This window comes from Chrysemys picta, chromosome 9, assembly GCF_011386835.1.
Source record: "Chrysemys picta bellii isolate R12L10 chromosome 9, ASM1138683v2, whole genome shotgun sequence".
Lineage (NCBI taxonomy): Eukaryota > Metazoa > Chordata > Testudines > Emydidae > Chrysemys > Chrysemys picta.
Window position 1 is genome coordinate 92282777 of NC_088799.1, and position 16143 is coordinate 92298919.

At 43.1% G+C, this 16143-nt stretch overlaps 1 protein-coding gene across 1 annotated transcript; it reads right to left on the reverse strand.

The window, feature by feature from the left end:
* Nucleotides 1-223: 223 nt before the first annotated feature.
* Nucleotides 224-13737, reverse strand: ESX1 (ESX homeobox 1). The gene is made up of 5 exons (XM_005299044.4): nt 13308-13737; nt 12456-12747; nt 11663-11708; nt 2943-3229; nt 224-742 (listed from the first exon to the last, which is right to left on the reverse strand). Exons 1-5 carry the CDS (start codon nt 13408-13410, stop codon nt 517-519), a joined length of 954 nt encoding a protein of 317 aa, XP_005299101.2. The 5' UTR covers nt 13411-13737; the 3' UTR covers nt 224-516.
* Between the last annotated feature and the right edge of the window lie 2406 nt (nt 13738-16143).

Genomic DNA, 16143 nt, shown 5'->3' on the forward strand with positions numbered 1-16143 from the left:
GTTTACTTTGTGAAATTTCACTGGCATTTGTACTTCAACGTGAAGCATGATCTTTAAATTAAGAACATACCATATCTTGATTCTTAGGTCTAAACTATTGTGGTTACACAGTTCCTCCTGAGACATCATTTAAGGATTGTTTATAAAACTCCAGAGTTATTTCTACAGAGGATTTTCAACCTTTGTGCTAATGTCCAGTACATCATGGGGTTTCACAGCAAACTCGTTCTTCACATTAGTTTTATTTATGTAGAAGAGTCAATTCCTGATGTATATCTTTTGTAATGTTGAAAATTCACCATAAGTACTCATTTATCATTTGCTACATGACCGCACAATTTTGTGTTATAATAAAGGAAAGCTATTTTTAGCAGGATTAAAATTTCCATCAGTCCATTTTGCAGATGGAAGATCTACAGATGGATGGGTTTTTTTATATGCCTCTGTATAACTGGATCCACTTATGGGAGAAGGCATTTGCTTTCTCCTATGCTACTGCAGTCTGCGGGAAAGTTCCTAACAAAGTTCTTTGTTAGTGTTTGTAAGACTGGATAGGAGGTTTAATTGAGGGATTTGTGCTGAATGTTCTTTCGCTTTGAGCCTTAGTGCTGCAATGCTCGACGTTTTCCTTTCAACTGCTGCCGGATCAGTGAAGGCAGTGAGACCAGGGTCTGACGGGGGTCCTGGTGCTTTCATTAAGACTGAAGCTGTTGTCATGAGAGGATTTAAAGCATTGAGAAATCTATATTTGGAAAAAAAAGTCAATAGTAACAAACCAAGAAGTATTTTGTAGAAGAAATATTTACCTTATTAATAACCATAGCACTAAACTGGGTTGAATTTTTTTTAAACCAAACTTCTTCTTCATTCCAAACTTACATTTTTTTGTAAATTTACTTTTAGCTTGTTTTTTTTTTTTTAATGCAATGGGCAAATCCACTTTGCACCTAATGAATATCACTTACTAAACTGTGGCTGCAGCATAGAAGAAAGATGTTCATACCACTGCATTGCATGCAGCTATCTAGAAAAGTCAGTTTGTTGGCTTTACTGTCACTCTCTTAACATGTTACATCCTTTCTAAGCAAACCTTGTAATGCGGGAGAGCAGCACGCTCTGAGGAAACAACAGAATACTTCATGAAGGGAACAATTTTCAGACAGGTCTCTGGGCAACCCATTTGTTGTGACAAGTTATTTCATGTGAAAAGCAGCATAAATCAGCATGGCAGAAAGGTGTGCTCATTAATCGGAGGCTATAATATAGGCTGTCATTTCAGGAGGGAGAGGAGTATACAGTGCTAACACAGCAGTAGCTTTCAGTTGTTTAATTTCAGCACTTGGAGCGAGCGAGACTGAGGAGCCGATCTTCAGCTATTCTAAATCATCAGAGCTCCTTAGAATTCAATGGAGCGCTGATAATGGACACAGGTTTGGGATCTCCCCATAGGTCTTGGAGTTTGGGAAGGAAGACCCTGAACTCATCCCTGTGCTTATTGTAGTCAATGGCAAAACTCCCATTGGGATTGGGCACACATGTCTTCAGTAAAGGAAATGTTAACAGTACGAGTATGGCCCTGAAATGAAAACCAACGATGTCAGCTCTCTCATTGGTGCTCAGGGAACTGGGGCCGTGTTCTGCTCTCCTGTGTGGGAACATCCAGTATAATTCTCTATTCTGTAGAGCCACCTCGAGAGCTCCTATCTAGATCTGTTGTAGTAGATTTTAAGCTGTGTAATATACTACACCTGTATAGACGAGATCAGAATAGAGTCCATAGTTGGTCTACATTAAAACAGTCTGTCATGAAGACAAGGGCCTACTGACTTCAATGGGGCCAGGATTTCCCCCAACACGCACAACTGCCCTTAAAACAGTAACTATGTAGAATGACTTTCATTGGGGTTTACAGCTAATTTAGGGCCAAATCCTGCTTATTTTACTCAAGTTATCCCAGTGAGTAAGACATGTGAGAGCTGGCCTTTTTAATAACTTTTTATATTATTAATTTATATAGACAGAATCCATACTGTAACATTGGAACACACATTTAATTATGGCACCTGTGAATTGCTTACTGATATTAAGCTGTTGTATTGCATAAGAACGGCCATACTGGGTCAGACCAAAGGTCCATCTAGCCCGGTATCCTGTCTTCTGACAGTGGCCAATGCCAGGTGCCCCAGAGGGAATTAACAGAACAGGTAATCATCAAGTGATCCATCCCCTGTTGCCCATTCCCAGCTTCTGGCAAACAGAGGCTAGGGACACCATCCTGCCCACCCTAGCTAATAACCATTGATGGACCTATCCTCCATGAACTTATCTAGTTCTTTTTTAAAACCCTATTATAGTATTGGCCTTCACAACATCCTCTGGCAAGGAGTTCCACAGATTGACTGTGTGTTGTGTGAAAAAATACTTTCTTTTGTTTGTTTTAAACCTGCTGCCTATTAATTTCATTTGGTGACCCCTAGTTCTTGTGTTCTGAGAAGGAGTAAATAACACTTCCTTATTTACTTTCTCCACACCAGTCATGATTTTATAGATCTCTATCATATCCCCCCTTGGTCATCTCTTTTCCAACGTGAAAAATCCCAGTCTTATTAATCTCTCCTCATATGGCAGCCATTCCATACCCCTAATAATTTTTGTTGCCCTTTTCTGGACCTTTTCCAATTCCAATATATCTTTTTTGAGATGGGTTGACCACATCTGCATGCAGTATTCAAGATGTGGGTGTACCATGGATGTAGATAGAGGCAATATTGTATTTTCTGTCTTATCATCTATCCCTTTCTTTTAAACCTCGAGGTTTAAAAGAAAGGGATAGATAATAAGACAGAAGACCTCACGGTTTAAAAGAAAAGATAATAAGATAGATAATAAGACAGAAAACCTTGAGGTTTAAAAGAAAAGCACTTAAAATATGCTCTCTGTACCTTCCAAAATGGGGACTTAAAATTGGATTTCTGAAGAGCGATGTCCAGGCAAGACTGCTGAGACCAAACGGCCCTAAACTTGCAGGGTTGAATGCTGGAGTTACGGATGGCATAGCTATTGTTGAAAGTGGCATTGATCTCCATGCGTGGTCCAGAAGAGGAGACTGACTCAATGGAATGTCCAAAAACAGACCCAATGGATGCGTTAAGGAGAGTCCTGGAACGTTCCCTAACAATTCAGTTTTTTCACGTTTCCTCCATTTTGCCCTTCTGTTTTGAAACCAGACCTTCAGAGAGAATACAAAAGGGTTAGCTAGACTGAGTTTGTTGTTGCTTTTATCAGCTATGGTAGGCCGTAGTGCACATGGCATAGTAGTGACCTTTATTTTAAAAGTACAGTTTCTATGTAGAAAGGTTCTGTTTATAAAGTGTTTTTTATTAATTAATATATGTCATAATCATATTTATGGATGTGAGTAGTATCTGTTGTAGGCATATCAGCAAAAGGTGTTATTGGTAATAAGCCATAGTAATATGCAATCTCTGACCTGTTGGACTCTAACTATTGACTAATCTATTAAACAATGAAAATAGCTATTAATAATTTACTACCCCTTTATTAGTTGAGCCTTCAAATACGATCCCCCTGACCTCCCCAAATCGAAAGATGGCTACCTCAGTCCATGCAATTTAAGAAGCAATTTAATCATAACTGAAATATTTTTTAATCAAAACCATGAGTGTGATTTAAATGCCTAGATAGTCTGGCTGACTAACTACATAGATAAGTATTTAAAAACATTTTTTTAGATGCTCTTATTACTTGCCATGACTCAAACTGATGTCATATATAGTTATGTGAAACTGATTAACTCAGTTATAGTACAATAGAAATCCATGTTCCTCAAGACACCAAATATATTCAAAGGTTTCAGAGTAGCAGCCGTGTTAGTCTGTATCCGCAAAAAGAAGAACAGGAGGACTTGTGGCACCTTAGAGACTAACAAATTTATTAGAGCATAAGCTTTCGTGGACTACAGCCCACTTCTTCGGATGCTTATGCTCTAATAAATTTGTTAGTCTCTAAGGTGCCACAAGTCCTCCTGTTCTTCTTTTTGCAAATATATTCAGATACTTGAGAGTTCTGGTAACCAGGAGTCAATAAAACAGGGAGACATGCTGGTAGTTTCTTAGACATAGGGCTTTGGATGGTAAGGAGTCTACTGTACAGCATACTTTTGTACAGTAAACTGTTTATTAGATCAACTTCTCTTTGCAAGGCTGCACTATTAATTATTTTAGCCTATGGAGTATATTATAAAGTAACGGAGAAGTGAGACTAGCATTTAATCTACTCTGACAACTGACACCACACCATTTTTTGTTTGTTTGTAATTTTGACTCTGTCTTGGAGTATTCTCTCTTGGGTCCCTAAATATGTGTGTGCACTAAGGTGAAAATGCATTGTGAAGTATACAGCAGAGATGGGCTGAAACCAGAATCTCAGACAGGAATGCTCCCAAGTTTGAGGATTCAAAAATCTAAATTTTCTCAAATGTTAAGATGTTCTAATTCAGGTAGAGAGATACATTCAACCTGAATTTTGAACTGTATCTGGGCTTGGATCAAAGATTTTTAGTTTGGGCCTGTAGCGGGGTGGCTACCCCGCTCCTGCCCTGAGGGGTTTAAAATAGCCCTGGAGGAGGGCTGCAGCTCTAAAAGCTGGGCTGATTGGGGAAGCAGCCACAGCTGGCCTGTATAAAAAGGCTGGGAGTCAGAGGCCAAAGAGTCTCTCTCTGCCTTCAGAGGGAGAAGGGCCTGGCTGCAGGGAGATAGAGTACCTGAGTGGAGCGGGGCTGGGGAGCTCCAGCCTGGATAGCCCCAGGCTGCGGCCTAGTAGGAGGCCAAGGGGTACTGGGGGTTGCAGAGGGCAGCCCATGGCTAGGCCAAGGCAGCAGGTCCAAACCCAACCTTGCCGATGATGAGTGGCCTATCATGCAGTCTGCCCCAGGGAGCGGGGGCTAGTTGGTGACTGGTAGTGGCCTTATTCTGAAGTGAGGTAGGGATAGTGGGTGGGGGTTCCCTGGGAGGGGAGACCCTGAGACTGGGGGGTGTACTGCCAGGGGGCAGCACCCAGAGATAGGGGCACCGGGGTCCGGGAGGGACACGGGGCCAGGGGACAGGTGGATCACCAGCCTGCAGGGGGTGCTCCACGACGCTGGAAGAGCTAATTCCCGAGATGACCAGCAGGAGAGGCCCTGTAGAGGTTCGGACTCACCCCTGCGGCGCATCATCTCTAACACAAATTTTATATCTAGCCACTACTGAAATTCAATAAGCCATTAGCAGAAGTTTTCATATAGTATAACGATCATGTATTAATTGGTACATTAATAGTCCCCCAAATAGGAGTAAATATTTACTGCAGAGAATGCTGGGATATAAATAGACACTTCTTCCATCTGCAGGTGCAGCATTATGAAACCAAACAGTTCAAGTAAGACGATCAAAACTTTCTAGTGTGTGGCGAGAATTATTATATTTTTTAAATGACCTATGAGTCACAATACAGTTTTGAAATTTTATCAGAAGTCTCTAATATGAGTGCAACTATGGTCTGGGAGTTAGAGCAGGGCTGACTGGGAATCACTGACTTGCTCTGATCTTGGGCAAGTTGTTTACCCTCTCTTTTGGACTTAGTTTACCTGTCTGTAAAGATATACTAGCATCTGCTTCACAAAGAGCTTTTTGATGCATATTTAAATAATAATTGTAAAGTGCCAAGAGCTTCTGAAGAAAAGCCCTATAGAAGTGACAAGTTGTTAATACCCAAAGTACATTGCTATACTGTATGTGTTGCTAGCCTTGGTATCACAGGCCTGATCTTTTCCCTTTAAGTCAATGGCAAACCTCCTATTGAGTTCAAAGGGGACAGGATTGGGCCACACATCAGTCTCACTAAAATACATTACAATATATATAATAAGGAGCGAAAAAATACTGTAATAAGGTACCCACATGGCATAAGTCTTGTGAATGCTTATTCACAGGGACCTAAAGAAGCAGTGACTATTTGAACACCTTTTGTTTAGATTTTTTTTTTAAAGCTACCAATATTCTGTGAAAACTCAAGTGATTCTGCAAAAATAATGGTGTCTTTTTCCTCTGGGTAACTAACGTACACTTCGTGCTTAGGTCTGTTGGCAAGGAGATTGGTGTTTTGAACCAAGAAAAGGACAATGGAAAATATCGCACATTTGACAAAATCTGGCACAATAGTGTTGAACAATAAATAATCTTAGGGACACAAGGTCTGCGCTTGTAAAGGGTCAAATTTCTTATAGGCGATAGCTGAACTAGTGAAATGCTGGAAATCTATATCTACAGACGGGAGACGGGTGCATGAAAGAGACACTTTCAGTTGTGTTCATTCAGCTTTAGGCATCGGCTAAAACAGATTTTAGTAACGTAATTAAATTAGTTTTACAAGGTTTATTGGTTAAATAGCGGCCTCCAATCACTTGCCAATAAGCATCATAAATGGATCTAGAGTTGGTATCTCAGAAGGAAAATAAAACCACTAGCTCTAAGCCACCAGTGCTCTCCTCTAGAATGGAGTTCAAAGGACGAAAAAAGTAGTGAGAATATTACATGATTAAGCATTTTTTTCCTCAGTCTGCCCCAAACAGAGAAACTGAATAAGGAGTGAAATGTTTGCTACCTTAAAATGTTAAAATAATTCCTTTAATTTACTCTTATGGAATCTGTAGAGCTATCTTTTATGATTGCAATACTATTGCTTGTCTGTCGCGCAGATTATAAATCCAGTGTAACAACTGATTTCAATTGGCCATCAATTATTGTATTTATCAAACTTTTTAAAATCTAAACTGAATTTGGACTATCAGCACTGAAAGCCATTATTTAGGACTAAAATCCCCATCTTGAACTCCCGGCTTGGGCAAAATTCACATTAATATGAGTGATAAATGGGGCATAAACACATCTTACCTTACAGTGACATCATAAACAGACAGTACTTTCAAAACTTTAGCATTTATATTATTATAAATAAGATTTAGATTATTTAATACAAGCATAAAAATGACTAATTTTGTATTTTTGCTACTGATTAATAGAAGAGTTCAACTGCCTTTAAAAATAATTTAGCTTTACGTTTTTAGATCATTACATTTCTGTCAGGTTACCTGGGCAGTTTGCATCTGTACACAGATGTGTACATACTTTTTAGCTAACCATATCCTTTTGGGCTAAATATATTCAAAATAATGTGTTAGAGGTATGTAATAAAGAAGAGTGAATTGTAGACTCCTGGAGTCATTACAGTTTTGATCAGTTTTTAAATTTAACAAGAATGGACTATAAACCAGTGTATATTAAATACTGCATATGTTATTTTTGTAACGATTGATAGAGTATGAATGTATCCTAAAAGTGATTCCTATGCCAGGACTTTCATTAGAAATCTAAATTTGGATTATGAATGATAATTTCAAAGTACTCGGTGTTTTGAAAATAATTAAAAACTTTAACTATGCAATTTTAAGAGAAGAGCCTACTGAATGTAAAGTCAGTTTTCAATTTAGTCATTTCTGGAGACTTTAAATCCCTTCAAAATCATGTGAATTAAAACACTTTCTGATACATAAAAAACAAGTTAAATTATATTTGTGACTAGCCATAGTGTATCTTTGTTGCTGAGATTGATTTTGGGATTATTAGCAAATAATATCACAAGGATGTTCAATTTGCAGTAATCCTTATTACTTTGTAAGTGAGTGCTTTACCAATGATACCTATGGTGCTGAATCAACCACTTGATGTTTCTAACTTTTTCATGTTAGAACTTTTTAAGATGTTCCTATTTTTCTCCCCAGACCAATGATCTACACTAATAGTGAGAAAGAAGCCTGTTAAGAGAAGTGAAGTATGGACTCAAACAAGAATGCTTCTGGAAGTCCACAAAGGATGGGTTCCGAGCAGGACTGGATTTACCAGAGTTTCACATCATTCCTTTCCCATGGTATGGAAAAATATAAGGGTCCCCTTGGATGCATTTTCAAAGAGGGGAAATCTCCCTAGGTGGGGGAAATAGCTGAAATAAGTGGTGCACTTTGGAATGAGATGGGAATAAGAGAGTTGTTCATTTTTCTTTCTTGCAGGGTCACTTCCAATTAGGACTCAATGAAATACAAGTTTCTGCCGACTCCGGTAAGAGAGAAAATATTATGCCTGCTCCCCATTGTATCTGGCCGTGCGTATACTACCCCAGGAAGAGGTACGGCAGGTGTCTCCCCGGAGAAGCAAATCTCAGTTTAAAAAGCAATGGGCTGCTTTGCTGGCTCAGTGAGGTACAGAAATGACAACTCTGCGTTAAATTAACTTCACAGAGAGTTACTTTTGAGCAAGTCTGGAAGATACCATTGCAGTATATTTAAAAAATGGTCTATTAACATACCGTGCTATCTAAGCGTCTCAGAATCTTTAATGTATTTATCCTCACAACACCTGTGTGAGTTATCATCTCCATTTTACAGTTGGGGAAATGAGACCGAGAGATCAAGTGACTTGCCCAAGGTACTTGTCTATGGTAAAGCAGGGAATTGAAACTCCGTCTCATGTTAGCAACCAAACCACTCTGCCTGTGACACATAAGTCTAGCCTCCTAAGGGCTGTAATACTGGGGTCTCATCTCAGTTGTTGGGTTTCGTGTACGGGTGCTGGGTGCTGGTGATGACCTGTGATACATAAGAGCTCAGGTTAGATACTGTGGTGGTCCCTTCTGGCCTTGAATTCTATGATACTGGAGAATCCTTCCTCTCAATATTTGCCTAGTACTCCCATGTGGCTATGCCACTGAAAGTTTTGTTCTTTTTTTATGACATTCACAGGAAGCTTGGCTTCAAATCATCTACATGACCCCTTTTGCCGTATGCCAATGTCTCAAAAAAGAGACATCGAACAGCGCAACCCAACTGCATGCAATTGGCAAGCCCATATGAGAAGGTGAGAATGGGATTGGGGAAATGGGTGGGTTAACAGTTTTGCATCCATGTTCATTTTATGGGAGAAACAAGTGGCTGTCATGTGTTAAGATATTTTAGTTACTAGTAGCATTGGTGATATTTATGTTGGTGTGTGTGTGTGTGTGTATTTTCTTTCCTTAAAGGTCAGAAAATAACTTAGCTGTGGTGTTGAGATGAAAAAGGTGACAAAGCTTGCTCACACGTAAAATCATTGAGCACTGGATGTAATATATAAATTGTCTAAGAGCTTTCCCTGATGGCTGGAAGTTCTCTTTCCCAGTCTTCAAGGCACAGATCCTCACAAGTATTTAGGCTCCTAACTTCCACTGACATCAATGGATTTTAGGAGCCTACTTATCTTTAAGGATCTGGGCCCAAGTGTTAAAATATGGAAAGATGAGTAAATCAAGACTTCTGGGGCCAGCTCCTCAGCCAGTGTAAACTGTCATTGCTCCGTTGACTTCAACTGATCTACAGTTTACACAAACTGAGCATCTGGCCCCGTTGGTGGAGTGTGAGGAGAAACAGAGCTAAACAGATGAGTCTGTGAGTAAGCCTGTCAAATCAGGGAAGAGGTTGCAACGCATATCATACTCATGAAAAATGAACAGTACATGCTGGGAGCCAAGTCATGACCGCAGCTTGCAGCTGGACTGACATGCAAAGTAATTCATTAAATATCCGATGTGCTGAGGTTAGTATAATTTGATTGGTTTGTGCGAATTTGGACCCTTAATGGTCTGTTTGAAACTAAATTTTTAACAAGATTTAATATTTGCTATGTAGACAAGTTTAAAAAAAAGCTACAGTAAAGGAGTTAATACTAGAGTTAATACTTTGTAAAAGAGAGTGTTAATTATGGGTGTTTAGATCCAAGAATAGGCTTCTTTAGAGGATTGCAGTATGGACGATTGGTTACACAATCTTTGCACCTGTATGCTTAAGGTTTTGTCTGATGTTCCATTACAACTGCCCAACCTAGTAATAAAAATTCCCTTCAAGCAGACATTCTCATCTCAGTCTCAGAATCATCTTTTAATTTATGTAACCATTTTTTAAAACCGTGCAGATGTTTTCAAGTTAAATTGGGGCAGGAGATGGTGCATGAATGCTTTTGTGAACTACATAAATAACTGCTTAGCTGTAGAACACAACATTCAACTAATCATTAGTTCACAACACGATCTAACCATTTTGGGTCCTTTTATTGTTTTGGTCAAGAACCAAAACATCAGATTTTGGCACTTCAAAAGAAACTGCATAAATATTTTGCTAATGTGAACTTTTACAAAAACTAAATACAGAAATTTAAAAATGCCAGTATGCATTTCATTTTGGACTATTACAGACCAGTGGTAAAAATGGATTTTTAAGTGTTCATCTAGAAAATGTTACTGTCTAAAATGTTATGGTTAGTGTTTTTGTCTCAGATTTAATAATGGATGACATGTCCAGGATATTTCTCCTTTCTTTAAAAAACAAATATCAAGGAGAACACCAGTTGATAAATGTCAGAAAATTATTAATGTAACTACATTCTGAACTCCTATACAATACTATTGTCCCTAATTAGGGTAACCAGATGTCCCGATTTTATAGGGACAATCCCCAATTTGGGGGTCTTTTTCTTATATAGGGTCCTATTATCCCCCACCCCGTCCCGACTTTTCACACTTGCTGTCTAGTCACCCTATCCCCAATTAATTTTGTTTTTAAATATTTTTCTAGTGGAGGAAATTATAGTGGAAAAAGTATCAAATTTTACTGTGAATCTTTAGGCTTCTGTTGGTTTGTTTCAGAACTTTAAGATTTAAATATAAAATGGTATTTAAACAATATGCGTACAATTCATTCAAATCCACATCTACATCCGTAAACAGATGTTTAAATAGTTTAGACCAGTGGCTCTCACCTTTCCAAACTATTGTACCCCTTTCAGGAGTCTGATTTGTCTTGCGTACCCCCAAATTCCATCTCACTTTAAAAAAACTTGCTTACAAAATCAGATGTTAAAAATAACGAAAGTGTCACAGTATGCTATTACTGAAAAATTGCTTACTTTCTCATCTTTACCATATAATTATAAAATAAATATAAATATTGTACTTACATTTCAGTGTACAGTATATAGAGCAGTATAAACAAGTCATTGTCTCTCTGAAATTTTAGTTTGTACTGACTTTGCTAGTGCTTTTTATAAAATTAGGCAAAAATCTAGATGAGTTGATTTACCCCCTGGAAGACCTCTGCGTACCCCCAGCGATAAGCGTACCCAGCTGAGAACCACTGGTTTAGACAAGATGCAAAGCCTATTTTTAAATGATCATTTAATGTTCGCTGACCTGTATTGATATTATATCTGACAATTACTACATTTCATTTTGACGGTTCTGGTTTTGTGAGGGTGGGATACTAACAACTTCTCATTCTTTTAAATTCAAAGCTCTGATCACATTTGGTCCTCTTCTGTAGGATAATATGGAATAACAGCCCCCAGCTTTTTACATCATTTACAGCAGCACTTCTCAATCTGAGTGAGCTGGAAAAATAAAAAATCCAATAGCACTAAGAAAACACTTCACACTTAGCTTAAAGTTAAGAACGTTTATACATATCAAAAGGCAGTGTATTCAGTCCAAACTAGGTCCATGTTCTTTAGTACCTGTTACTCACCTGAACTCTGGCTTCTGTTAAATCCAGACGCATTGCTAGCTCCTCTCTGCAGAAGAGCCAAACATCATTTAGTATTTCCCTCTTGAAGCCAACTCTTTTTTGTGACTAATCAAAAACAGCCCCATCAAAAACTAAGAGTTCACTAAAAGTCAAATCAGATCCCCGGCTCTTTATAGGTGATTTCCAATCTAGAAGCCGCTGCATCGTGCCTACCAGCCTGCGACTATATAAACAGTAACATACAACTCCAAGGTTTTTACACACACACACCCCAGTAACTGCATCAGGACCATTGGGACAGCAATAAGTGGATGGAAGATCTGAGACCCCCTCGCACACCATAGTGCCCTGATTTCACCTTGATTCCCACTTCATGCGAGCGCGGAATCGCATGTGCTCCAGCTGTTACTTTAAAGCCAGCGATTACCATCCATCCCGAGCTATTTCCCTTTGCTTCAAGTGCTTTTCCTATCCGCCAGAATCACTGTTCGCTTTCCTGGGGGCTCCCTGACATTACATCCCCTGGGTTCATTCAATCTGGTTTATTCCCTACACCAGGGAGTGGCATTGACAGGGCAGTGACCATTTCAAGGTCTGGCCCCGCTGCCTTGGGGGGAGGAATCTCTTTTTGAATCCCCCTGGACCCAGTCGAAACTTTGGGGAGAGGGCGCAGTCAGGGCCCGATCCTCCCAAAGGAGGGCAGCATCTCCCAGGATCTGGCCCCCCAGGGAGGGTGGGAAGGGCTGTGCTGGGGCTGGCTGCCCCTGGCGGAGCGGCCTGGCCGCGCTCCTACCTGGTGAACACGTCGGGGTAGTGGCACTTGCGGAACGCCCGCTCCAGCTGCTCCAGCTGCAAGTTGCTGAACGTGGTGCGGTAGCGCCGCTGCTTCCGCTTCAGGGGCCCCGGCGCCTCGGCCGCAGCTGCGGGGGCTGAGCCGGAGAGACCAGCCGCCGGCTCCCCGGGGCAGCTGCTGCCCTTCTCCGCGTCCTCTGCCGCTTCCTTCTCCGCCCACGCGCCGGGGACCGGGTGCTTCTCTGCCGCCAGCGGCGCGGGGCAGGGCTCGGGCGGCTCCGTGGGGTCCCCGCCTGGGGAGAGTGGAGAAGCGGGAGAATGACTGGAGGGCCCGGCTGCTGCGCTGCCCCGGGGAGCTCCGCACTGGGGGAACCAGCAGGGCTGCCCGGTCCCCCCCATCCATCCCCGGCGGGTGGGGGCTGGCAGGGCGCCCCGGTCCCCCCCCATCCATCCCCGGCGGGTGGGGAACCAGCAGGGCTCCCCGGTCCCCCCCATCCATCCCCGGTGGATGGGGGCTGGCAGGGCGCCCCGGTCCCCCCCATCCATCCCCGGCGGGTGGGGGCTGGCAGGGCTCCCCGGTCCCCCCCATCCATCCCCGGCGGGTGGGGAATCAGCAGGGCGCCCCGGTCCCCCCCCATCCATCCCCGGCGGGTGGGGGCTGGCAGGGCTCCCCGGTCCCCCCATCCATCCCCGGCGGGTGGGGAATCAGCAGGGCGCCCCGGTCCCCCCCATCCATCCCCGGCGGGTGGGGGGCTGGCAGGGCTCCCCGGTCCCCCCATCCATCCCCGGCGGGTGGGGGGCTGGCAGGGCGCCCCGGTCCCGGGGGCAGTTCCCCGGGCAGGGTCCCGCTCACCTTGCCGCCTGGCGGCGGGGCTCCGGCCCAGGATGCTGTCTATGAAGTAGGAGGTGAGCAGGTGCAGGGCGGGGGCGGCCGGCCCGGGGGCTGCGCTCTGCATGGCTGTGGAGGCTGCGGGCTGGCACCGGGCAGAGCCCCGGCTCCGCGCCGGGTTTTATTGGTGCTGGCAGCGACCGGCTCGGCGCCCCCGGTATTAGCATTTCATTAGCGCGCTGGCGTCAAGGCTGGGGGTGGGACCCGCACTGGGGCCGGGTTCGCAGCCTGGGCAGGCGGGAAGGAGTGCCAAGCAGCCCCCGGGAGCCGCGGGGAGGGAGGTGCCAGACAACATCCCCTCCGCCTCAGTCTCTGTCAGCTATCCCCTGCTGCCTTGGAAAGTGGGTGCCGCCCCCCAGCCTCGGGGGCGGGGGCACCAATTCCCCCAGAGCCTTTGCCACGACGTGGTGAGGTGGGAGGAAGCCCCTGCTGGGGAGAGCTGGGAGTGAGTGCCAGCTTTCACCCTCTGGACAGGGAGGTGCCAGGCGGGCAGGGAGCTGCCAGGCAATTGACTCTTAAAGGTTGTATGCGGGGGAGGTGGGTGCGTGTGTACAGGAGAAAGGGCAGATCTCTTGGCCTGGGGTTCGCTCTGCACTATTGGCTACAAATGGGGGAGCCAGATTCTGAGCTCCCCTCCAGTGGTGTAAGGCCAGAGTCTTCCCTGGAGTTACAAAGACATCAATCTGGCAGAAGGGAGACTAGGCTCTGGCCGGCTCTCAGAAGCAAACGATTGCTGTTTGATAATAGGGTACTTTTAGAGGGAGCCTACATCCTGCTCCTCAGTGGCATGCAGAGAGGAGGTGCAGCACATGAAAACATCACACTGAGCTCTAGAAACACAATGCGCTTCCTTTTTTTGCACCTACCACTCCATTGCGTACAATGAACTTGTACCCACCTACTGAATCTGATTTTGGCCCTTGGAGCCTGACTCTGCAAAGTGCGGAGTGCCTTCAGGTCCTGTAAGAGCACCCAGCATCTTGCAGGATTGGGCCCTCCCTGGCCCATCCTCCTTTAGTTTTCCTCTTTGCTGTTACAGCAACAATCCCTCAGCAGCCCGAGGGCTGCGAGCCAGCGCCTGCATGCAGACACTCAGCACTGCCATGACATTACTACAGTGCACTGCTAGAGCCCTATACATTAGATCAAGAGGTGACTTGATCACAGCGTACAAGTTCCTTCACAGGAATTCAATTCCAGCTACTAAAGGGCTCTCTAATCTAGTGGAGAAAGGCATAACAAGAACCAATGGCAGGATGCTGAAACCAGATCATTTCAATTTAGAAAAGAAAGCACCCATTTGTAACAGTAAGGGTGATACCACTGGAACAAACCACCAAGGGAAGCAATGGATTCTTTGTCTCTTTATGGCTTCAAATCCAGAGCGGATGTCTTTCTGGATGGTATGCTTTAGTCAACCCCAAATATTGGGCTCAGTGCAGTAGTAACTAGGTGAAATTCTATAGCTTGTACAGTACAGCCGGTCAGACTAGATGATCTAATGGTCCCTTCTGGCTTTAAAAATCTAGGAATAAATTACATGTTCTTTCATCTTCCTCTCCTCCTATCCACCCAGCTGCATGTGAATGATGCAGTGCTTCCATCTCTCGCCAAGCGGGGCCCAGCACCCAATCCTCTGCATGCCAGCTCATTGTCCCACCACTGCCGAGCCAGACCTAGAGTTTGTTTGTTTGAACACAAAAACTTTATTTAGCCCGAAACAATTCCATAACAAACCCATTTCTGTAGCACCTTCTAGCCTAGACTCTCTGAAAGTCCTTACTGATGCTAATTAAGTAACCTCATAATACCCCTGTAAGAGAGAGACATATTATCATCCCTATTTTACAGAAATGGAGGCCCAGTAAGATGAAGTGACCTACCCCAAAAATTCATTGCAGAGCTGGGGATACAATCCTGATCGCTTGACCACAAGACCATCTTTCCTTCTCTTGGATCCCATAAATCCATATATTGATCATATTTAGAGCAACTACAGCAGATACCAACTCAAGTAAAAAGCAGGATGATAGCTATAATAGAGGGCCCCTTGGCTCTTAGTCCTCTAGGAAGAGATGGGTCAGGCTGGGGAGATAACGTGACCAGTGTATTTTCATCTTCTGTAAAATTACAACTTGATTAAAGCTGGAACAATCACACGTCTGGCAATGGGTGACTTCTAGGGGCAAATGCAACTGCAGGAAACACAAATGAATTCAGAGAGAAGCAAGTCTGTGGCTGCAGGTCCAAATTTCTAGTGCACAGTGCATGTCTGCAGTCAGTGGGCTGGGACACAGGTATCATGTTCTCAAAGAAACCAGGGGTCAGTCACGTCATATTTTTATTTTTAAGCTACATGCAGAAACCAGCAGTTCCTTTTGAGCCACAGCTGTCCTGAGGGGTGAAGCATAGGTAGGTGTGCACTTCAAAGGGAAGACGATCTTTTGAACTCTGCAGTAGAGCTGGGCCATTTTTTTCTGGCAAACAGTACTGAAAAATGCATTTTTTGGGGGAGCATCAAAACTGTTCACGAGCTTGGGTTGACTTAGGTGAATCGTTTCAGCCAAAAGAAAAATTGATTTTTTTTTAAAGTCAGCATTTAGTTTTGACCATTTCAAAATGAAACATTTTGGCTTTTTTCCTCCTCCCCAAAATTGCAATTTGTTTAGAAATTTAGCTATTTTTTTTTAAAAAAAAAGGAGGAGAAAAATGCCTGAAAATGACTTGAAACACAACCAACAATTTTTTTATTTTGGGTCGAATAAAATGTTTTGGTGAGAAAAACGAGGAAAAAAATCAG

Bases quoted from the DNA above. Each gene is read 5' to 3' on its own strand.
- ESX1 (XM_005299044.4), bottom strand. From the start codon at position 13,410: ATGCAGAGCGCAGCCCCCGGGCCGGCCGCCCCCGCCCTGCACCTGCTC. The intron at 12,748-13,307 runs GTGAGCGGGACC...CACTCTCCCCAG, and splicing joins CCCCGCCGCCAGGCGGCAAG to GCGGGGACCCCACGGAGCCG. The intron at 3,230-11,662 runs GTGAGTAACAGG...TTCTCTCTGAAG, and splicing joins TAACAGAAGCCAGAGTTCAG to GTCTGGTTTCAAAACAGAAG.